At 40.5% G+C, this 25,332-nt stretch overlaps 1 protein-coding gene across 6 annotated transcripts; it reads right to left on the reverse strand.

The window, feature by feature from the left end:
- Positions 1–10: 10 nt before the first annotated feature.
- On the reverse strand, positions 11–21,604 carry LOC127363470 (oxysterol-binding protein-related protein 1-like). 6 transcript variants are annotated; one of them, XM_051399925.1, is made up of 27 exons: positions 21,466–21,604; positions 21,290–21,375; positions 21,124–21,198; positions 20,807–20,918; positions 20,636–20,721; positions 20,124–20,268; positions 19,899–19,966; positions 18,981–19,025; positions 18,670–18,743; positions 18,094–18,157; positions 17,844–17,945; positions 17,606–17,731; positions 17,429–17,507; positions 16,706–16,812; positions 10,418–10,586; positions 8,757–8,949; positions 6,592–6,667; positions 5,767–5,901; positions 5,563–5,660; positions 5,288–5,470; positions 5,071–5,178; positions 4,699–4,788; positions 4,365–4,491; positions 2,775–2,891; positions 2,505–2,628; positions 2,314–2,404; positions 11–1,935 (listed from the first exon to the last, which is right to left on the reverse strand). In XM_051399925.1, the coding sequence occupies exons 1-27, from the start codon at positions 21,587–21,589 to the stop codon at positions 1,833–1,835; spliced, it is 2,907 nt and encodes a 968-aa protein (XP_051255885.1). In that variant the 5' UTR covers positions 21,590–21,604; the 3' UTR covers positions 11–1,832. The 6 variants fall into 6 exon arrangements, with proteins under 6 accessions (XP_051255885.1, XP_051255895.1, XP_051255904.1 ...); XM_051399935.1 differs by lacking the exons at positions 18,670–18,743; positions 18,981–19,025; positions 19,899–19,966; ... (4 more) ...; positions 21,290–21,375; positions 21,466–21,604 and adding an exon at positions 18,653–18,669; XM_051399944.1 differs by lacking the exons at positions 18,094–18,157; positions 18,670–18,743; positions 18,981–19,025; ... (5 more) ...; positions 21,290–21,375; positions 21,466–21,604 and having other exon boundaries at positions 17,911–17,945.
- Positions 21,605–25,332: the final 3,728 nt, after the last annotated feature.

Consider the following 25,332-nt stretch of genomic DNA (forward strand, 5'->3'; position numbering starts at 1 on the left):
CAAATAACACTACTGATAACTCTTTTAATCATTCCAACAATTTAAAACAAATACACAGTGGGTACTTACATGAGCAGCAGGGAATATCGATTGCATTAGTCTACCCTCAATTATATAGATGGCAAGGACAATATATTAACACCTTTAGTATACTGCAATACAGCTCAACTGCACCACAAACTACAGCCTCTAAAAGCATCATAATGGTGAATCAATGCATCTAAAACGGTTACATTATAACCTTCATTAAGGTAGGATTTATTGCAGGAGCTAGGTGCACCTAATAACTTACAACTATGTATTTCACAATGGCAAAACAGAGAAATTGATATGAACAGGTCAAGCTACTGCTGGGAATTTTACATTCTTCCCCTAGGGATCCATGGATGAATTGTAAAAAAAAAAACAGTCTGCATAATTTTGGAGGTAAATCAGTAAAATAGGAAGACCAAGACGAATTTCACAAAGAGTCGCTGGGGGCATGTAAGTAGGACATGGCCCCTGGTAGAGAAGGCAGTGGGGTAGACAGCATCTAGTAAAATATATTAATTTTTAATTCCACTCATCTTGTAATACAACAATTCAGCAAACACCCACCTAATGCACATATTTCCTTAAAAATTAAAGCAACTCGCACAAAACCAAAAAAAGTTAAATTAACATTAAGCTTTTATTTAGCAACAATAGAAATTCAGTTTTGAAACCCAAAAGACTGATAACAGAAAAAAAAACAACATTTAGCAGCTATCCACAACATGAGAAAATTAGTGCTTGATTGTGAAGGAGGTAAGGCTTGCATAGTTAGTGATGCACATGCATTTATTGTGATGTTAGATTACAATTAGATCAATAGCACTAGGAATATAGCTAATTATACTTTAACTATGGCAAGACCTTTATACACACACACACGCACACCCAAAGCTATAAGTGCAGAGCCAGTGTCCCTGCGTTAGTATAGTTCAAAAAAAAAAAAGTGCTACTGTATCTACAGAGTCAAGTAGACTAATGTCTTAGTCTCTATACACATCTATACAGTACATAGTTTAGGGCTGAATGATGTTTTAAAAAATAATTCTTGTCTTGTTGTAGTGCTGGCCATGATTCTTGTTGGATGTGGTAACATTCATTCAACGTCCAGTGAAAACACTAATTGTCTTTGTACACCACTCATCAACAAAGGCAAATGTTCCCAAACGGGCTATTTCAATACTTTGCACTGCATTATAGTATGCATGCACAAGTTAAATAAGCCTTGAATCAATATGCTCAGAATGCATCATGCACTCCATTGTAGCTGTTCATAGTGGTGTTACCTTGTATGTCTCCACACCGAATTGGACGAGTAAAATGTTTTCATGACCAGCAGTGGACAGTGGTCATTATGGACAGACTAACAACAAAACCAAGGTTGCTGTGTAAACACTATCTAACATATAATATATAAATATTTCTAAAATACATTCTAGTTTTTCCAATACATGCCTATACCATACTTAAGTGGTCAAGGACCACAATAAATAAGAAAAAGAGTTTTTGTGCTTTATTGTTCTCACACACACACACACACACACACACACACACACACACACACACACACACACACACACACACACACACACACACACACACACACACACACACACACACACACACACACACACACACACACACACACACACACACACCTACTGAAGAATAAATGCCTCTGGGTTCAGTCAGTGTTTCACTGCCTTTGACTGCTTTAAGACTGTGAACAAACCCCAGTGCAGCAGATAAGATTAGTCCAAAAGGTGTTGTACCATGTGTACGGTATTTGTGTGCATTTCTACTTAGTAGATGTCAGGCAGGTGACTGTAGTTCCTGTCCCAGTAGCCTTTCAAGTAGAGCCAGTCCTGAGCTTTGTTATGGGGGTTGGGTCCTTGCTGAAACCACCTGCAGAGGTTTTACAAAGAGAAAACAAAAAATTAGAGAGAATTTAGAACACTGGTTCATGACAAGGTGAACTTGTATCCAACACCAATATCTTCTTGAGTACCAGTTTCTTGACATATGCATTCATGCATTCACACACAGTTGCAGTTGTGCATTTTGTCCTGAGGAGGGTGGTGTTGTGCAGCACTTCACACCAGAGAAATCCACAGCAACAAAACAAAGCTTAGAACCAAACCTTGGGCCAAGTGCAGCGTTCCTTCTCAAGTATAATAAAGGGGACAGTACAGTTGGTAGCACAAGACAATAGGGAGGACATTAGTAAAAACAAATTAGCAATTGGGAAATTACATTACATCATGTTATTACTCAGTGACCAACCTTGTTTTCCATTCATCCGTTGATTTGTTGCGATTTTTTCGGGACATTCTCTGTTTTTCCTCCAGTCTCTTCTTCTCTGCACTTGCCAAATCTATAAAAAAAGGTGTGATGTATAAAGTTGAATAACACCAGAGGTAGTATTTAAGATGGTGTTGCATAATAGGGCCTCAAATCAAGGTCATACACTGTACCTATATCTCCATTCTCCATGGCGCGAATGTCAGGTCTGAGGCGACTATCTGTTGGGGGAATAACTCCTTCCATGCTCTTCTCCAGCTCGTTTAGGTGCATGGCGAATGTGGAGAATGCATAGAACTGTCAGAGAGGATAAAATGATCAGGTGGCAAGAACATAAAGCAACAAAATAACACAAAAGCCTCATCTCCAGCTACTATGCATGATCTTTCTTATTCAAAAATGTACAAAGTCTTCTCTTTCCACCCCCTTCTGTCTTCTCGCACCTTGGCTGAGTTGTCGGGTCGAGGCGTTATCTTCCAGATGAGCTCGCTGCCTGGGATGACCTGGACTGTCTCGGCTTCAGGTGGAGGCATTTCTTCTGGTTCCTCATCCACACTGCTCTGGGGCCACAGAGATAAACACACATAAGCTCAAGTTTAACTGGAACCAAACGGAGACAGAACATTTGTGACTTTTACAGTTGTGACCAAATTTATTAGCCCCCCAGGAATTATGGAACATTTTCCTAAAATTCTTCTCAATGTTTGCAGCATTGATAAAACTCGATATAATCACACATTCACCAGTGCTTTTTAGTAGCTTTTGGTACATTTTGGAATATAAAATAACATTTTATATTCAAAGGAAATCAGTCTTGAGCTCAGAAAGAAGATAGTGGAGGCTCATGGTAAGGGGGAAGGCTATACTGCCATTTCCAAGCGTTTCACAGTGTCTAGAACCGCTGTACGTTGCATCATTGCCAAGTACAAGGAGACAAATTCTGTAAGAAACAAACCTGGGCGTGGTCGTAAGCTCACGATTTCAAGAACTCTAGAGAGGAAAATTGTCAGAGATGTCAGCAAGAATCCCCAGACATCTGCCAAGATGATTGGCTGGAGTTGCTGTTTCAAGGAGCACAGTTGTGAGGGCTCTCCATCGTGGTGGGCTTCAGGGCCATCGTCCAAGAAGAACCCCTTTACTCTTTACGCGGCACATCAAAGCCAGACTGAGGTTTGCCCGTGAACTTTGAAAGGTAAAGATGAGTTTTGGATGTCTGTGCTTCCAAGTCTGATGAGACTAAACTGGAATTGTTTGGGCACATGGATGTTGCTTATGTTTGCTGAAGAAAGGGAGAGGCCTTGAACCCTAAGAACACAGTTCCCACAGTTAAACATGGTGGCGGGAGAATCATGCTGTGGGACTGTTTTGCAGCCTCAGGCACAGGGAGCCTTGTTCGGCTGCATGGCATCATGAAAAAAGAAAATAATGTTGACATTTTAAGGGATAATATGCAGAAATCTGCTCGTAGTCTATCCTTAGGTCGTTGCTTGGTCTTCCAACAAGACAATGACCCAAAGCACACATTGAAATTGGTCCAACAGTTCCTGAAGGATACCAAAACCAAGGTCCTGGAGTGGCCCGCACAGAGCCCATACCTCAATCCTATTGAGAATCTGCGGCGGGTGCTCAAAGTGAATGTCCATGCTCGGAAACCACGCAATTTGGACCAGCTGGAACAATTTTCAATGGAAGAATGGGCCAAAATCCCTCAGGAGACCTGTGCCAACCTAGTAAAGACCTACTCTAAGAGGTTGTTGTCAGTTGTGGCTCAGAAAGGGTACACTATTGACTATTAATGGCCTGGGGGCTAATAATTTTGGATTTCTCATTTTTGCCTTTTTTTTTCCAACTCAGTATCAATAAAATATCCTAATCAAACTTGTCACCTTTTGTCTTTGTAGTGTATTTGTTTCCAAAATAACAAACATGTGTTTTTAATGGCCATTTCCATGGAGAAATCAAGAGTTTTGTCTAATTTCATAAGGGGGGCTAATAATTTTGGTCACAACTGTAAAAGCAGTCAAATTTAATACCTGTTTATTGCCCTTTTTTTCCTCTGAATTCTTTCTGTCAGTCTTTTTGTGGGCATCGAATGTAGCAGAGTCTACTGTGTACAGGCATTCAGTCCATTTGCCATATATTGCACAGAGCTTCTTTTTGCTGCAACCACACAAACAAATGTTAATAAACCTTTAGATTCATCATCACTGAGACAACACAGTAAAACTCAGATCATATAAACTGTTGTGCTGCTATGACATAAGGTAATTAACAATGTAGTAATTTATGATGAATTTACATTCTTTCAGGCTGTATTAAACATCGGATAAAAAATTAAATTATTGCCAATTAAAAGCCTGTCAATACCTTTTATCTAGGATGTATCCCTCCACTTTATGGAGCTCTTTTCCAAAGAGGCCACAAGGCTTGAACGTCATGCTGCATCTCTCTCCGGTCCTACCACAGAATGACAGACTGTTTAACAATTCTCTTTCACTATTCTCCTTCTACAAGCTGAGCCTTTTCAAACATTAATTATACTGCTCTTCTATTCTAACGGCAACTGTCCCAGTTCTGCTCCCATGATCAATACGCTGAATCTGAAAGTAGATCAACACTCGGAAGAAAGAAAGAAAGAAAGATATTCATGCACCCTAGTCTCCGTGCCTGCAAACGCACTGGGTGAGCATGCATTTGCAGGCAAACAGGACAGCATAAAGAGAAGGGGATTTCTATTACTTGTGATTGAGCACTTCCACGTTGCCATACTGCTCAATCCAAAGCTGACCAACAATGATATTGTGGACACAACAGGTGGGGTTTGTCCAAGTGTAGGCTTCGTTATATCTGCCGAGACAAAGCAGAAAAAAGGTAAAGACAAAAGTAACATAAGCTGACGCAAACCTCCAAAAAGGAATCAAATCAGACAAAAGCAGCTTTCAGACTGTGCACTCACTTAGGCAGCTCCAGTGTAATGAGTCCCTTGGGCTCAGCTTCTATGCTCTTTCCCCAAAACTTGAGCTTGGGGCAGATGGAGCCATGGAAGACAAAATCCTCCTTGAGGCCCTCAGCTTGAAAGGCACTGACTGGAGGGTGATGGCTTACTTGCTCCGACACCCACCTGAAGCCCAGATCGTCTCTAATGGGGAACAGGGACATGAAATTTCCTTGTTTTTTCACAAAAAAAAAAAAAAAAAGAAGAAGAAGAAAAGTTTGTGTCCAACATCCTACCTGATGAGCTCATAGGTCTCCCCCAGTAGTGGGTTGAAGGGTTTCCCAGTCCTTTCCCACTGCGATGCTACGGCTGACACAGCGAATGCTGCAACACACTACAGAGAATTGACTTATGACTGATTAATTCAATATTAAATAATGATAGAACATCATTATCAATAACTGTTGAGTCTATGTTTGTAAATGTGGGAACTGTGGTACCTTCATCCTCTCGATAGAGTCTGTTGTGGCATTGGCCTGGTGGATGAGGGAGGTGTGCTCCATGTATTCTGTTAACCGCTGGAGGAAACTCAGAGGCTCATTAAATATAACAGGCATGGCAATCTTTGACAACTCCTGAAAAAGATGTTGGAGAAGATGAAAGAAACAGTGAGGACTATTGCATGGGGAGTGGGTTGTGTCCATCTCTAATGAATTATCAGTATTATGTGCAGCTCTAAAATCCAGTTAGAATCATTACAACAGAGCTAAATGCCATCTTTCTAGAGCATCTGTACACAACTCAATTCAGTGTTGGTGGTGTTGCAAACTGACATTATTCTGTATGTTCTAACTTTAAACTGTAATATCTGAGGTTTAATGTAAGTGGCAGTGGTTTACAACCAAAAGGATGTAGAGAAAACAATCACATGGCTGCACTCCTTAACACACTTTATGCATACCCCCATGTATCTATCGCCTGTCCACTGAATTGCGTATGCATGAATCATTAGCCACATTATATTGGGTAATAAAACATTAATAGACATTATTATATGTGATTATATCCAGGCAGGGGCTGAGTGGGGACTGAGATCCCTTAGGAGTCCAAGACAGTGATACTAATGACTATATTCCTAAAGCCACCAGAAGTTAAGGTAGAAGTACAAAAACTAATTAGTCACTGTTACCTACATTTTTCACTTGAGTTTGGTCTTGAGTTAAAAAGAATGTCTCAAGTCAGCGCTCATTTTCTCTAAATAGCAAACAGAAGCACAAAAAAAAAGACAAAAAAAAATCAGTTTGAGGAGAATTATCTGTCCTCACCATGCCAATGCATTTTTTCAGGATACTCCAGATGCTCACGTCATTCCTGGAGAACATTGGAGCCGGTAAACATGCTCTGTGGGACAGCAGTATAAAAAGGAGAAACGCTGTCAAATATGGGAGAGGATTAAAATAATGAGGATGACTGTGCCTATATCCTGTGCCAAAACATCCATCTACCTGTATATGCAAATACAAAGACTTTTAAACTCTATATTGATGGGAAATCATTGTTTATTTTGTCTCAGGTGTGCAATTTATTGCAGGCAAACGCTGACGTCTGAGAGCATGTGATGTCCTCTCTTCTCCACTCAAAATGATTTACTATTATTACCGTTATTTTGTCTACAGCTGAGTGCGTGTACTATTTGGAAGCTGCAGAGCAGAAAACATAGCTTGAACCACCATTTGGGAACAAAGTCATCTGACACCTGTAAGCTAATGAGCTTTCAGCTGGTCTGGTCAAGCCTCATGCAATACCCATGAATGGATGTACAACTGCATGTGTTGGTTTTCAAGGCCGGTTATAAAGACTTTAATAGAAACAGTTCTTAAATTGGTCACTGGCTCACAATTGGCTCACTTTTACAAGATAATCACATTTGCACACCATTTAGATTAATTATGACCAAACGTTTGCTTTCTTAACCTTTGTTACTTGGCCAGGTCTGGTCTGTTTATCTTTCAGCCTTGCTGGAGGGGCTCAACTGTATTGTGGACTGTTTTACAGGTATGCTGGCTGGAGGCAGATGGTCTCCTTGTTTAAAATCGAGTGCTAAAGCAACTATACAAATAAAAGCCATTACTTCAGCTAAATAAACAGAGCGGTGGGGGTGGGGGTTTGCTCCATCTGTAGGATGAGCAGAGCACTGATGCATGGCAGACTATACCTTCTAGCCTAGTTTGTGTTCCATCAGCTTCGGCCCCAAAAATGTATTTTTAGATAGAGGATTTTCTTTCCTTTTTTTAAAAAAAAAACAAAACACACACAATAATGGGGGTTTTCTGTTCCAAAGAACATGTCTGAAGATTTGCGGGCCCTGTAGTTTTTTGGCTGTTGAACACAAAAATTATCAGAGGCTAACACAAGCCAACCTGGAAGTGACATGGGATTTTCCATACACGTGAACATGCTAAATCAATACTTGCACTTTTTACAGTCAGCACTGTCTATAGTTGTGCCTTAACAGTCTTCAAATCCTTATTATTACATACATGATAATAATAATACTTTTCCAATACTGTATAAAAAAATGTTGGGAGAATTTATGCTGTGGTAGGGTGTCGTTGAAAGAAAGGTAAAGAGTGAGAGAAACGTTAGACAACGAGACTTAGGACCATCTACAGGCAACTGGGGACATACGTATCTTTAAATGATAGGAGTAATTCCAAATAAACAGACATCTCATAAATCTTTAATGCACAACACACACACACACACACACACACACACACACACACACACACACACACACACACACACACACAGCCAGCCAGCCAGCCAGCCAGCCAGCCAGCCAGCCAGCCAGCCAGCCAGCCAGCCAGCCAGCCAGTCCCCTTTCCTCCAACTCCTACTCTGAGCCAGCACATGCTAAATTATTCATGGATCACTTGTTGGATTAAGGAAGAGGGGCCAGGCCAGAATCAGCATCCACGGAAATGAAAGAGATTTTCAAATCTTCAGGAAACCCTCACCACCACCCCCACCAAAACGCCAAGCGCTATGTTGATTGTTCACATGGAGAGTTAGATCTGGTAGGAAAAACAAAACAGGCTATTCTCTGTGGATTGGGTGCTCAAACAATAACACCTGACTACAAAAACAGACTGAGTGTGAGAGTGGAAAAGTGGTATCTCATTACACCAACTCTGCCATTTACTCTCCCATCCTCTTGCTGACTGAGACCTGCAACCTATCATCATACACGCATACTAAAAAGCCACATGTACGATGTTCAAGTTGCTCAACAATGTAAAAGTTATATTCTACTGATTCCTGCTAGCAGCTGTGGTAATTATCTTAAATGAAGCCTTGTACATAATAAACAGTGAATGGGTCGTCTGGAGAGCACTCAGCGCGGCCGACATTACATTTCCACTAGTCTCTTTCCCATCATTTAAGCCAGTAAACAAGCATGACATCATATAACTGGAGCGTGTCCCACCTGTGCTTCTTGACTCCATTGTATTGGGCTGGTTGGTTGCCATGGTCACCCTCCCCTGACATTCCGGTAGGCCCCCTGAGTGCGGTGGGATGGCGGAGGCTGCTGAGAAGGGGGGTGTCTCTCCCCTCGTCCTCTTCACAGGAGTGACTGGCCACAGACAGGAAGCCGCTCACTGAGAGCTCCGACTCCGACTCTGTGGGATGACAACGGGGGGCAGATGCCAGATCATGCCAAGTGTGCCAGGTCAACACTCAAATACACATACAAGTTTGAGTGGCCTGGCTCCGAGAAGCTGCAGCCTGAACAACACACTGTCCGCAAATAAGCACCTGTGCTCGAGTTCCTCTCCAAACTCCCCCTCCCCGCTGCCAGCCAAACCCCACCTGAGGATTGTGTTCCAATGAGAGGCCACACAGAGGCTTCATTTCCTCCAACATTGTTTGCTCTGTGCTTGCTGGATGCTACTCCTCCCATTGCCAGCACTGTCAGTGACAGTACAGGTACATAAATAAAGGGAGGGGAGAACAGTGTGATATTTGTATAAGCTAATCTGAGTTATGAGTGCTTATTGTAAGTGCCTGTACTTGTATACTGAGTAATGTGTTGACAGAAATTTCAATTTCAGACAGCTGCATGGCTGTACCATATGCACTGCGTTGATGGTGGCAGCAGATACAACACAGCTTCATAAATTTCCTCTATATAAACAAAAACACGTGGTTGGGGTTTACACACTAAACTTGGCATTTGTGAACATTCTCATATATATGCTGAGCACAGCTCCGAGTCTACGGGCAGAGTGTCTCTGGCTAGTAGATAACTCAGGGCTATCTATGAATAATGCAATGATTCCTGAGAAAGATTGGCCCAAAGTACACAAACATTTTGTACAAGGAAGTCTATTGTGCAAATTCACCGTGGCATGCCTTTTAAGCATGCGACGCAGCAAACTCTGTACAATCCACAGACAATACTGTACATGGTAAACATACAGGGTAGTAAACAGTCTCAAATCATCTTTTAACTACTGATGAATTGTACTTGTTGTCTGGGCAATCTCAGAGACTGACAGAGTGTTGGATACAACCACACACACACTCATTATTCTGTTATGTGAGAACTGTATGTACATACAAATCCTAAAGATGCCCTGTGGAGTTATCTTTCTCATAAAACATTTTCAATGTTTAAAACTATATTTTTGACATCCATGTTCGAAAGCTTGCACTCTTCTTCTTCTTCCCTTTTTGTGGCACATTGCTGTACTTTTTTTGGGCACTTCACAGCATTTAGCATTTATCAGTCAAGCAGCAGAACAGTGTGAAACCAACAGCAGGAGTGCTAACAAAATGGGGACCCACTTATAAAAGTTGCTTTATAGTGCTACTAGAGGTCAAAACTCAACATGACATCTTTAAAAAGGAAAGCTCTGCAATGGGAGAGATGAACAATGCATTTAACTCACTATTATTAAACATGCAACTTAAGTAATACTAGAAAAATTACCAGTGAAGAAAATACTCCAGATAATGCTTGAGACTTAAGACAAGACACTGTATGAGGAACAATACATAGTGCAATGATTACTGATCTCACGTAACCCCCAGTAAAATGATGACCTCTTGATTACTTCACTAACTGTCCACCTTGGGGCTGCTGACCTGACACAGCGTCATAGAAGTCATCTTCAGTGAGGGTACTGAGGTTAGACAACCTTCTGGTCTTACACAGGGACTGCTTGAGTTCGTGGTGATCAGTTGCCAATGTCCGCAGAGCTTCTGTCAGAGCTTTGTTCTTCTCCACCTCCTGCTCTAACTTCAGACTCCACACCTGCAAACACAGGACCACTGGACAGATAAAACACACAAGCAAACCCCACAGACATGCTAAAGTGAATGAAGAGGATATGCTCATATATATTTTGATCCAACATGAGTACAATATGGACAGTGTTGGCAAATTTATGACTGACTGATGGTTTGATTGATACGAAGGTATTGATCTGCTTTTGTCGCTGCCACAGTGTCTGTCGCTTTGTGGTTCTGATGGCAGGTCATTGTTCTGACCCTGCCCACAGATCTGGTTTCCTCCAGTCGGAACCAAACACCTCAGTCTCCGAGAGCTCTGTAGCCCAGGATTGAGTGTCCCTTCAGAGCAACCTGAGCCAGGCCACTGTAGGACAGACTATATCAGTGTTTCCTATTGTCTATTGCTTCTGTTATGTGTCTTTTACTAACTAAACAGAAGACAGGCAACTAAATAAAAATCCATAGATGCTACCAAGAATTATATAGAAGATGATGGCTATAACAATGACGATTTTACTTGAATTTTACTTGAAATAAAAACTTTAAAAAAGGACACTTGAACTCAAATGCATTTTAAGTACTATAAACATACCAAAAAAAAGCACCCACAAAGCAAAGAAGAAAAGGAACATAGCCTCCATGGTTTAGAAAAAGTCACCTTGAGGAAGGCAGCGGAGTCTGAGAGAAACAAGAGCTTGTAAATCACACTGTAAATCTGAGACCGTAAAGCAGGGCCAGAATGTCTTCTATTAAAGACGAAAAGTTCACCCTCATCCCTTAAAGTGCCTGAAGTATTATCAGTTATGTGCACAGCCATGCACAAAGGAACACCTGTCATTGCATCTGCTGATGTGCTCAAGAGGGGTCATAATTCATGCCTGTAAGTGTATCTGTGACTCACCAGTTGCCTGGTATATATAATATGTGGCTCTAGCCATTATGGGAACAATGTTTCAGTGACCGCCATGGAGATTGTATGTGATAAACAAGGTCAAAAAAATTATTTTGGTGGTATTCTATTCTAAAATATTTATCATTAAAGAAATAAATGTGAAATACACCCTATTGCCTGCCATTTTGTTTGAATAGTGCTAATCTCTTCTAAGACATGTTTAAAATCATAATACAATACATAATATATAGTATATAGATAATGGTAAGGAACATAAACAGCTTCAGACTCTGGAGATTACACATGATGGATGAGATAGTGATAACAGTGACATATTTATCCATTTGCAGTTTTGTTTTTTCTTATCAGCAAACTACAAGGCTGCTGAATATTGATTGATTCCAATCCATTCATATTCAATTGGAGCACCCATAATACAAGCTAAGGGTTTATTATGTAAATAAAATGAATTACATAATGTAAACCTAATTTCTTTTGTGCCCAAGATTTGACTCAGCAAAACGTCATTACACATACAAAGCAGAACGGTGAGAATGACTCCTCTGCAACAATATGCAGATCCTAAAACAGAGCAAAATATAAAACCTCCGATTAGAACTTTTTAAGCAACATTCAATTTATCTGAAATTAAGCTTATCATCCCGTTTTTACAAATACACAAATCTGCTGTAGCTAGAAAGCCACAATCACACTTGTTATCTATGATCACTTTATATAGACCTGTATCCCTTTACTTGCATACTTGAAAACCAGACAAAGTAACGCACATGCATCTGTGACAGAAGCTCATAAAGTAGGTTCTTTCACACGCAGTCTCACACCCACAGTCAAGGGCAAACTTCACACCTTTGCTCTTGCTGTCATCACACTTACTATACTGTATGCTCAGGTAATGTTTTGTGAAGACAGTAATACAGTATCACTTTAGATGTGCAGATTCTGTTGCTTCCATACAGATATAGAAAAAGTTGTGTTTCCGAGACAATTAATTGGAAGGTTAATGCTAAGGAAAACACAATTGAAACTAAATGTGGTCGGAAATCCAGTGTCATCCTATTGTTTTAAAATGTTTGTGCTGTGATTATCAGCCAATTTGCCAAAATATGACCTTGAACATGCGTCCAATCAGCAACAGCAATAACACAATGTGGCACTGGCAAATAAAACCCATTTGACATATCATGAGTGTCCAAAAAAAAAAAAAGATTGTCCTTGCGATCTCCCCCAAGCATCTTTTTAAATGTATTGTGGAACATAAATGAGCTTGCTGTGTAGGAGCCTGTGTTAACACTCCCTGTCCCAGGCACTTGGCTTAAGAGCCCAGCCAGGGACAGAACACTTTGTTGTGTAACTATCCCAGCCAGCTCTTTCGCTCTCGCTGCATCCTCTCGCCTGAGCACAAACAGCGCTATTTTAAGCCCTGCTGAGGCTGTGTGCAGTAGCTGTTGCTGAAGCCTGGGAGGGAAGCTTCTCCTTGGCCAACACCCTAAAGGGTAGCGCTTTTACTTTGTTCTAAAATTTGTTTTTTCTCTGCTGAAGGGGAAGCAAATCTCAGAGGCAAATCTATTATAGCTCTATACAGTACTCTGTATGTGTAACTATATGACTATGACAACTGGGAGCAAGAAATAAAATTTTGATATGAGCATGACGTACGCACCGGCACAGCAAAGAAGTGCTGTAACCAATTACACATAATACTTCCAGGTACCGCTCTATACATACATACATACCCTTGGCTAAAATTTTTTTAAAGTGTTTTATATACACTTCCTCCTCTTATACAGATCTTGTGTGACCCAACAAAGATCGAAGTCAGCGCAGGGACATACAAGAACATTTAGCTGCGCCTAGAGAAACCTCTCCTGGGTGAGAGATGACAGTCAGTAGGTCAGTTACCCATGTGGTGATGGTTTAAGTAAAAGGTCAAACGGTACTTTGTGTTCCCACCAATCCCTGAGGGTTTGAAGGGCAATCGGCTTTCTTATAGACTGTGGACAAAAACATTTAAGAAAAAAGAAAAGATACTATGCTGTCATTTTCCTGCCTTCCGAGCAATACAAACTGACAGATCTGCTTATCTGCGTGTCACCACTAAGTGGTTTCATGCTGTAAGCCTCCATTTGTTTTCTTGACAGGTGTGGAAGCCTGCTGCCTAGGTCGGGCTTATAAATCTGTGTCTGTTACTGTCACAACCCCCAAGAGAGTTTCTGCCCAGAACTGTCTCTATGCTGCTCGATCTTTGTGACAATGTTCTTGTAAAGAAGCAAAGTTAGCAGCACAAATCTCTCAACTTTAAATACCAAGAACCAACCATTCATACTGTGCCCTGCACGTATTGTATAAATGTGGTAATCTCTCTAGCATACTTTATTCCTGCAGCATCTGCTGAAATGGGTCAGGCCACATATATTCTGCTAAAGGGTAACACTGTAATTGCTGCAAAAACTATTTTACATCTGCCCAGACATCAAAGCACAGTTACAACAGCATGCGAGTACTGCATGTTATGTACTTCAGGAAACAAACGTGGAAGTGGCAGCAAATGGAGGCATCTGGGGTGGGACAATGGAAATGTGGGATTAGAGTTAATACTGCCTAATACAGGCAATCTCAGCAGTGTAGGAAATATAATCCTGTTAGTACACGTAGTAGCACCAGCTTAGCTTGAGACAAATCGATGTAACATGCTTGTTAAGACATTTTCTTCTTATGCTTTTTGTCAGAAATGAACCCAGTGTCCATTGTTCTGACACTTCCAATGCTTCCTGGGTGATGAGACTGCAATGAATGTTCTCAGCCTGCCCGTGATAACAATGCCAGGTTATTCCTTGTGACAGGACAGCAGCTGTTGCCAATTCATACTAAGATAATGTGGTTTGGCAATGCACACATCACTGTGTAAACATAATGCATTTGGAGCATTGTTGTGCAGTATTATGTCCAGCTGACTTCCAAAGCAGGGTTTTACACTATCAGATGTGGAATTAATTCAGTTATCTTCAAAGTATTATACAAAACCACACACGTAGACACAGGAGTCCTTAGTTGCGTCTTAATATAGATATAATCTTAACTGCTTCTTTGCAGATGATTTTACAATGAGAGTTGCAGTGCATACCATACTACAACCAGCAATGAGTAGACACAGTTTCAACATTTTAGTGTGGTATTGTGAGCGCCAATTTAAAATGAATAGTAAAATATTAATAATTAACAGTAATGTAAATCACAAAAGAACTACTGCTACGTTAAAATGGTGAGACCCACACTCTTTATCTTAAAAGCTTAAATTTCAGAATCACCATATCAAATAAGTCCTCAATGCAATTTAATCTATCCCTCCCATGTTTTCACTTTGACAGAATTCCTTACATTATAAATTGATCTCATTAAAAAAGGTGCAACGAGCTGTGTAGCGTTCAGTACCACCTCAAACATGTTCAATTTCACACTCTAAACTCAAATCGTCACATCCATAGGAATTACCGCCGCATATTAATGAATAGCTTTCGCCTATGCCAACACTTCAGGCCAGCAATCATATCTACAAAACGCTAAAAACATCAGACTAAATCTAATCTGGGCCAAACTTCAAACACCTTACGCTAAGTCAAAATGGAACAGCACGTTGCAAACACAGCCAGTTTGCTTAGCTGACAATAAAGAACAATGAGATGTAAGAAGACAAGAAGTGTGTGGTTTGTACCTGTGCAGATACTGGAGGAGAGTGCCGTCACTGTCTCTTCTTCCTTCTGCGCTCGGATGCTCTGGCATGTGGAAGTGTGCCTGCGAGCGTGTATTCTCACTGTGTGAGGGTGAATGCATGCATCTCCAGCTGAGCCTGTGAATATGCACGCGCTTCAGTTCCCTCGCTCAATGCACAGCCTTTCCCTAGAGCGGGAGTGTGTGGATCCAAGTCCAAGGGTGTATGTGTGTGTCTGTGTGTGTGTGTGTCTCTACACTGATCTGCAAGCTGAATGCAGACCTAAGCATAAAAGCGGATCTTGCCTGTGTCCTTCCTACAGACATGCCAGTGATTACCACACGGTTCCACTGCTCCCCCAAGGGCACGGCACAGCCACCGGGACAGGTGGATAGGGACACACACACTTTGGCACTCACAAACTTCAAACCTGATTGCTATGGAGGGAGCTAACGTAAGGGGGAGGAGCTTGAGGATTTTGTAATCATTCATTATAATTTATTAAGCCAATAGGAGCACAGCACATGGGCTAAGGTATGGGAGTCAATGAGAGGAAGATTCAGACATGCTCAGTGGGATGCAGCTAATCGGAAAAAGAAAACCAGCTTCCAAAACTATAACATAAGCAGACACCCTCACCACTTTCAAGAGTAGGCTTAAGACATTCCTCTTTGATAAAGCTTATAGTTAGGGCTGGATCAGGTGAGTCCTGAACCATCCCTTAGTTATGCTGCTATAGGCCTAGACTATCGGGGGATTTCCCATGGTGCACTGAGCTACTCTCTTCCTCTCTCTTTCTGCACTCATTCATGTCCCTTTAATGCATGTTACTAACTCCACTTCTTCCCCGGAGTTCTTGTGCTTTCTCGTCTCGCAGGTTCTCATGGATCCTGGTGGAGCCTCCTGCCATGGTCCTGCTTGACTGCCATTGCCAATACTGTTGTTGCTGTGCACCTGTCTGTCTGTCTGTCGCTCTCTCTCTCTCTCTCTCTCTCTCTCTCTCTCTCTCTCTCTCTCTCACCCCAACTGGTCGAGACAGACGACCACCCACCTAGAGCCGGAGGATCTGTCCTAGGTTTCTGCCTTTTAACAGGCAGTTTTTCCTTGCCCTTGTCGCCAAGTGCTTGCTCATGGTGGTACTGTTGGGTCTCTGTAATTAATGTTAAAGAGTTCGGTCTAGACCTGCTCTATTTGAAAAGTGTCCTGAGATAACTTCTGTTATGAATTGGCGCTATACAAATAAAATTGAATTGAATTGAAAAGCACAAGATTGCAGCACAAGGCCAACACTGTTTCACATTTGTAGCAAACATTACAATAATACAGTATTTTAGATAAATTATTGCAAAGTTTTTATGTTTCTGGCTGCATTTAATAATATGTGAGGGCTGGTATGATGGTGGATAATATTGCCCAAACCCCAGTGAACTTTATTGTATGCTGATTTTTAGTTTGCCCAATCCTGTACAGTACATGCTGATATACTGTAGGCTTGATTAAGATGATGTAGACGCTTCCCTACCTCCTCTTGCTTTGATAGCAGTTCCAGGCACAGATGGAGAGCAGCACAGGTTTCACTGGAGAGCTCACTGGTCTCTTTGGCTTTCAGTGACAGAGGAGTAGCCAATTCTTTCAGAAAAAAAATAAAACAATTTTCAGTGCAGCTGTATAAATTTGGCTGCAAGTAGTGGTTATTTCTGATTAATCTGTGCGCTATTTTTTTGACTCATCAATTAATCATTTAGTCAACATAATGTCAGAAAACAATCCATACCACAAAGATTTAGAAACCTAGAAATAAAAGCTGAAAATAACTAAATAATATACATGTATATATAATATAATAACTAAAAAAACATAAAATTCTCCCATTTGAGAAGCAGAAAACAGAACAAACATTTAATTTTGCCATGTATTGGTGTCAATCATTTTGGCTTGTGACACTTTATATCTGAGCAATGCCTACTCCTGACTCCTCATTATAGATTGCGCATGTCTATAAACGATGTTCAGCTTTCATTCGATTCAAATCAGAAAAACTGCAGCTGAAATGCCCCCCCCATTCTCCTTTATTTTCCATTCCAATCAACCCCTTATCGACAACCACAGAGTTAAGTCTATCAGAATTGTTGGCAAATAATTTTTTGTCAATTGACTGAACATTTAATTTGCACTAGTATAAAAACAGGCAAAATAAAAAAAACGACACTGGATTAACTACATGGGTATATGCCAGGACTCCTACCACAATTCTTCTCATTCTTCACCATCGATATAAATATTGACACTTCACTCTCCAATTTCTGCTGGATAGCGTTGGCTGCCTGCAGGAGCACAGGACAAGAGAGACACTTCCACATTTGAGTCCTTCTGTCACCTAATAATACACCTTTTTTAAAAAAAAGCCTGAACTTAATTTTACCTGAAGGGCGTGTGACAGATTCCTCACTGTGTCGCCACCATTACCATCTGCATCATCGATGGTGTCTTCATGGGTGTGGTGGCGAGTGCTATAGGAGGAATGCGCCTCAAAAGCATCCAGCCATCTCTAAGTGGACAAGTATCGGTAACATTTACAATGTTGTCCAGCCTTGCAGCATAGACAAATCAGTCAGTAGGTGGGGGTATAGCAACAGCATAGAAGGTGAATCTCATCTCACTTTTCTTGTTGCGATTGAATCTGTCTTTGAGGGGACCTTAAAATAATGTACAGCGTCATCAAAGCACCTGAGCATGAAGAAGCAATGATCCCATGGTTTGACCTAGAATGACAAAATGAAATTACCCAGAGTCTTGCTTGCTGCACTAGATGTCAAACATCATCATGTCATAAGGACAATGTGTTCACAACTGAATCCTGGTGTCGTCATGAAGGTTATTTACAACAAGCCTGTAACCTCTACTACCTACCATGCAGTAGGCTTGAGATAGGGACTTGGAGCCCTGTTTTCTGACACCAGCCAGTGCATCAGCCCTAGAAAAAAAACAGATGCAGAACACACAGACAAAGACATTTTGACATGGCATCAGACACCCAACACACAGGCACGCTCTTATATTTCAGCTACTGCAAGTAACAAGGCATTGTCTGGTTAAATTAACTATTTTATTTTCTAACTGGTTATGAAGCAGTCTCAATTTAATACTGATGTCTCTATATAAACTACAGTACATAAACAAACAACCCCATCAGTGAGAAGATTGCTTATTTCTATATAATTATTTTAAATGTAATTTTCAGTTCCCCTTGAAATCAATCGAAAGAGGCGGCAGAAACTCTACCGCTTTTGTCTACATGGGTGGCCAGATCAACAAAAAATTGAAGTTCCTTGTTAGCTTTTTTTTTTTTTTTTTTTTTTTTTTTTTATACACACAGTGAATCAAAGGTGGAGTACCAAGACTTTCTAGCATGGCATTAAAAAATACACTATACATGTTCATACTATAATCTTTAAAAAAAACAGCATACATATAAAGTTATCTCACTGTCTGTGGTACCAGGAGAGAGTTCCATCTTCAATTACCACCCAGTGGGATCGCCATCCAAGAAAGCGTGAACTCTGACAGAGACGCAAGAATTCAACAACAGATTATAATTATTATTCACAGAGAACACAGACATGAAATACAAAACAATGAATAATAAGGAAGGCTCTGAAGACAGTTTTTGTGTATAATGATGATATTGTGGGTTGAGTAACAAAAAAAAAAATAAAGTATGTTCGTGTAGGAGTGGGAACAAAACCATTGCCTGACATATTAAGTGTAAACAAGAATACACTTCAACATCTGGGTACCTTCCAAAGAGGGCCTTCAATCTTCTGCACCCCACTGCTCACATCCTTTGTGGGAAAAAATAATAATCCTCAGACTTGTGTACAGTCAGAGCCTGATGGACAGTGCTGAAGAATTTCCGGTGAGACCAGAAACACTAACTTCAGTTTTGAATTACAGTAAAAACCTGCACAGTTTCAGAGGTAAATGTATATTTTTTAATTTACTTAACAGCTAAGTGCTTAGCCTTTTTTATTTCCACCATGACTATGCAATGCTCTGCAGTGAAGCTGTGCCAGGCAAATCAGACATCCAAGCAAGAGCAAGGACTGCTGACTTGCAAAGCATTTTCTTCACAGTCACCAGACCTGAAGTGAAAATGTATAGAAATATATGAGAAGAAGAAGTGCACAAAGATAAATGTGGGCACAGATTTTTAGGCCAGGTGCAGCATAGCAAACTCCACTTTTTCCTGAAAGAGAAATGCAAACATCTCATCTGTGATTAAGGTGCTAAACACACCATGTGTTGACTTTAAGTACAAAAAAAATTTAGTTATTTGCTCAAGCAGTGCCAGAAATTGGAATGTTTAATCTCCCGGGAAACAGGAATGAGCTCAGTAAATTTCACAGAAATCTGTTCATTAGATTTAGATTTTTCCTGGCTAGATTCTGCTTCGATTGTGCTGCTCGGTAAGGCCAGAAGATCACTACAATAATTAGAAAACATGCTTTGTGGGCCATGACTCAAATACCAAATTTAATAGCTGTGTAGAACTGATAGCTCAAGTAGGACTGCATGCACTAAATGTTTATTACATTCAAAGAGGAACATTTTGCTACTGAACATTCGTTTCTGTACCTGAACCATGTTTTTCTTCTGGAAAAAGGAAAACCTCATTTGATTAATGGGGTGATTAAAAACTACTTATCTGTCCCTACCTTGTATTGAAAGGCCGCTAGAATCGGTCTCAGTTCATCACTGCGGACCAGGTCTAATGCTGTCTGATCTGCAACACAATCAGCCATGCAATAAAATATTTTACAGTATTTACAAAAACGTGTATTCTTTGAAAACAAATTGTGATGGACCATTGTAAGCATTATTGTACTGATAACACATTGGTCATAATAACAAGAGGTGATGTTCAAAGATAAGATAAATACCATTGTTGTTTTTAATACTGGGGCTTGCTCCAGACTTGAGCAGCTTTAAAATGCACTGCTTCTGCCCTCTGTAGGCTGCACAGTGTAAGGGCGTATTCCCCACCGAGTCCCTGCAGTGAATATCTGGAGCTCCTTTTCCACTGAGCTGAAGATCAGAAGACAGTTGAACGACAGACCGAAGCAGAAGACACCAGCATTTACCTCTAACTGTAATGGAAACGTATCTGTACCTAAATAACTAAAGACAGCCGGTAACAACATACACAGAAAACGGGGCAATTATAATTCTGATATGGAAGCAACAACGGTTTTCAGAGGACAGTCTTAAACTATCACCTCCTGACAGGTCAGATCTTTTGAGAATACATCAAACATGTTGGATTTTTGCGACCAGAATCTTGACAAATATAAATGTAATTGTGCATTTTAACAATCTCAGCAGCCTGAAAGGAACAGATGCTGCCAAAGTGAAACATATTCTGCCGAAGTTTTCAGAAAGGTCAGACACTAACCAGCTTAGACACTGTGGAGATGTCCCCCTCTCTAGCTGCCTCCAGAAGCTTCTCCTCCCGCCGTCTTGTCTCTCTTCTCTCTGCAGCTGCACAAACCAAACACGATGTGAGAACAAGGGCTACTGATCTACAGTAATGAGAAGGAAAAAAACACTCCCCATCATTTCATACCTTCCAGCATTGTAATGATTTCATCATCTTCTGTGACATCTTTAGGGATCTGAGCTGTTCCATTGATTATGTTGGAACAGGCATCATACCGCAGCAGCAACAGAACAATCTCCTTAAGGGTTCAAAGTATAGAAAAAAGAAAAATCTGACCATCACCTTTCATCAATCAAAAGCATCAATGGAGGAAAGTCTGTAATAGTGATTCTGACTGACATTTTGGTTGGGTGAGACAAAGGTGAATCACAGGTTACGATGCAAACAGGACCTATTATTATGATACAGAGGCTGACGGTGAATTGAATTCTTTAATGTTTTACCTTTCTTCCAGTGTAGGCTGCTTTGTGAAGAGGCGTGTCACCCATGTCATTCTGCACATTTGCATCAGCACCTGTCTGCAAATGTGTTTCATGAAGTTGATCTCACTAGCTGCAAATACTATATGTACTATATGCACCTAACATACAGAGTAATATGAGCTCTTACCTTGAGTAACTCCTCCACAACATCCCTGTGTCCAAAGTAAGAGGCCAGGTGGAGGGGTGTCCATCCTGAACTGGCTTTAGACCTAGCTACAGTGACAGAAAGCAACATTAACACTCACCTGTGGTAGCTACCTGAAGTCGTGCTAACGGGCTACAAATAAGATTATTTTCATTTACATCTGCAGTTGATGTTGGGAGGACTGCCGTGGTCGATCCTCGACTGGAGGAGCCTCTGGATATGAGAACAGCTGCCCTCCTGAGCATGGAGGAGAAGCTGGTCCTCAAGTGTGTCTGCCTCCATCACCACTGGACTTTCCCTGCCTGAGATAACTTATATGACAACTATTAGACAGAGGCCTGCAACCAGTAAAAGCGAATACGACTTTAGATGTTTAATAACTCTTATGTTAGTCATTTAACGCAAGCCTGTTGAATTTATTTTAGCTTGAGTGTGGAGTGGAAACAGATTTTTAAAACTAACAACACAACCTTTCCAAGAGGAGCTAATTGGAGCTAATTTACTCGAAAACACGAGCTAGCTTAACTAACTGACTTAACTTAGGTCAATTAGCTTGTTAGCTAACGTTAGAATGACATAACAACTTTAGACTTACGGGTATGGACTTTCAAACTCTTAATTCACCCAACTTTCGCAGACTTTGGGCTCCTTAAGCTAAAGCTGAGAGACACACAACACACTTCACAGCCGAAATTTGATCATGTCAATCAGCTGACAGACGTTAGTGTCCATCACGTGACCAAACAGCTGCTAAATTGGTGCACGCAGGGACAAGGCTAGCTGAATGAGGCCCTGCCACCCCAACAAACAAACAACAAACAAACAAACAAATAATCAGGCTGGGTGAGTAACATATTACAGGGAATGGAGACATGAAATGTAACTGTAATCAAGTTACATTTAGTAAAAATGGGGATTTGTTAGCAGGATTAATTCATTATTATTATTCAGAAGTTATCTCAGGGCACTTTTTATAGCCTCGACTGAAAAATAATATTCCACAATTTCCCTTTTTTTTTGTCTTGAAAGCAGAAAAAGGAACAACATCACAGTATAGTACAAGTTTTGCCTTCCAGCTGTGAAAATGGTTTTTCTTTAGAAATTCAGTGAGCAGAGAACACCTTCAGATCTTGGTTTCCATTATCTTTTCTAAGGTTACATTGTTCTGTTGTCTTATAGAATATGTGAATTCGTCTTTTTGTAATCGATCTCTTGTCTTTATTTGCATATTCAAGTTACGTTACTGATTACATTTTTAAACCCTCCCAACCCTGAAAATAATACACAGCAACAAACAAGTAGTAATACAAGCTAAGCCCCCCTTTTCATTGGTGGGCTTTTAAGAATCAACATAATCTTCAACTAACACAACTAAGACTGTCATCAAATCCCCACATTTGTCATGTTACCGTTAATATTAACTACCCAAACTGTCTGTTGCAGACAATTATCACACTTCCTGGACCAGCTTTGCCATTGCATTGGGTAATAATAACATCTTTGGTGCATTCCTTTGTTTTCACTTCCAAAAAGTTCCAAAACTGAAAGTAGGGTCTGTGCCCATTATGTATATTAATTCTAACAAAGTCTCTGTGTGTCTAGATGTCAACATTTAGGCTGCACTGGAGAGAATATGACTATATCATAATCTTATCTTCTCTTTCAGCCCTTGAAATTATTTGATTAGATGTTGGTCTTGAGTTTAGTGTTAATGAACCCCTTGACCAAATTACTTTGTGCTAGTTCTTCTTTTGTACACTAGATGGAAGTATTTGCTGCACCAGGTGATGTTCAAACAGGTTAGAGCTGTCTTTTTTTTTCTCCTAAGCTTCTGACAGGCAGACGGTAACGAAGTTTGGACAAGACTCAGAAACCAGACAGACAGAAACCTGCACACCACAGCCACATTTAACCTTCTACCCTTAACTGTACCCTACTTCTGCTTTAAAGGTCATTCATTCTAGACATTTTCGAGCTCCACTATTCTATGTAGAAAACTGTAGCTGCAGAGATTTTTGAGGTATTGAAGGTCAGTTCTCTGTATGTGGCTTTGAAGTCCCTGCTTACTTCAAGCAATTAGGTCCCCTGAGGTATGAGCATATCTGACAGAGCGGGTGATGGGAGGGTTATTGCTGTAATGAATGTGTCAGACAGGGAGGATTTCAAAGATGAGTTACTTAGTCACCTGTGAGAAGAAGTGTTTTTGAGTAGCTGTATTGACCAGGAAACTCAATCACAAGCAAGGCTAATACACAGTAGAGCTGCATGGGGTTACACAAAATAAGGTAAACACCCAATGGAACAGGACTTCAATGCTGAAGCAACTAAATCACATGCTCACACAGTGAATAGTTCGTTTGAATAACAGAAGCAGCGACATTTGTTATTTTATGTGTGTTTTCAAGGCGATATGCAACAAACAACAGGACTCTAAAGAGGCCAACTCAGCTGTGCCTGTATTGCAGATTCATCCTTCAGAATAACTGCAGAAATCTTCATCGCAGAATAACAAATTACAACAATTTTGCCAAACAAAGACAAACTGTAGATCTGACAGTTTGTCAGTAGGCAATCACTTAGACGAAGACAGAAATGTTTTTCACATGTTTGTCAGTTTGAAGCATCATTATATTCTTACAATAATATACAATAATAATAATAAGAACAAATTGTGGTCGATCTTGCCCCTCTCACTTGGTCATGTGTGCCATGCGATGCTGGGAAAAGAAGAAAAAGCCACTTTACAGCTTTCTATTCGTTTTCAGCCAGTGTGCATATCTGCTTGTTGGTCGTAATTATTGCCATGTTCTACATACAGATGTAATGCTGTTGATAGAAAAGAGTAACACACCTCGATCAATTGACAACTGCATCCTGGGTTAAAGGTTGCCTCTTCAAGTCATTATAGTTGAGCTAATCATAATTTTCTTCACACTCCAGGGATGTTTGCATTGATCTCATTGCTATTACAGTACTGTTCTGTACACTGGCCCAACACCTATAATATAAAACCTTTTTCAGGCAGGTTTGAATGCAGACTTTCTCTCTCTTTGTCCTTCAAAAACAATAGCCTCTACATTTTATTTGTTAAGGTTTATCAGTCAGTCACTATCGTCAGTGATACATTTAATTACAGTGGTGCGGAAGTTATGGAAACACAGACGTTAATCAAAGCATATTCATCAAATCAGGTCTGGTGAGGGAAAGAAGCGCGCTGGGCTAGTTCCTGCTAATTAGCATGGCAATTATTGTAAGCTGTCACAGTTCTTAAGCAACGGGGTGGACTGTGTGTGCTCCAGAGCGTAATCCCTCACAAATTACAAGATAATGGAGGCAAAGAGAGGCCACTGCTTCAAAAGGAACCAGAAGATAGAATCCCCAGCAGGGACATTTTAGGGACAGGCAGGGAGAGAGACAGTGACTGAGGGAAAGGTAGAGGAGAGAAGTACAGCATGTATTCCCTTCACATAGAGCAGTCTGAATAGGAGAGGCTTATTTGACTGCTTAGTGGCTATACTAAGTTATTGACTATGAAGGAAAACAGATATGATAAATTGTTCTTTTAACATGCTTTTTTTTATGCTTTTGTAGAACGTATTTTGAGGATAATAGCCAACAATAAATTGCTTTGGATTGGATTGAATCACATTTCATGATGTACAGCATGAGCTCAATGGATGGTTCCGCTAACAACCACAGATCAATGGTCCTTCTCTTTCCTTTAGTCCAACATGTGCTATGCTTACCTGTGGTGTAAAACACACTATTAAAAGCATATTCTAATTAGGATTCACAAGTTATAATGCTTTTTTTGTTGCTTTTTTTTCCTTCTAAATTCTTCTCAAGAATCAAGAAAAGAAATGACAGGCAGCACTTTGCAGGAAAACCCTCTACTGCAGCATTTCTGTATGTAATTGTGCTGCCATTATACATTATACTGACCCCATAAATGACCAGACTACATTGGATCTCAGCAAGATGTTCAATGCATTTTCATACACACACTCTTAAGAGAAAGATCCACC

Source organism: Dicentrarchus labrax, unplaced genomic scaffold (genome assembly GCF_905237075.1).
Source record: "Dicentrarchus labrax unplaced genomic scaffold, dlabrax2021, whole genome shotgun sequence".
Lineage (NCBI taxonomy): Eukaryota > Metazoa > Chordata > Actinopteri > Moronidae > Dicentrarchus > Dicentrarchus labrax.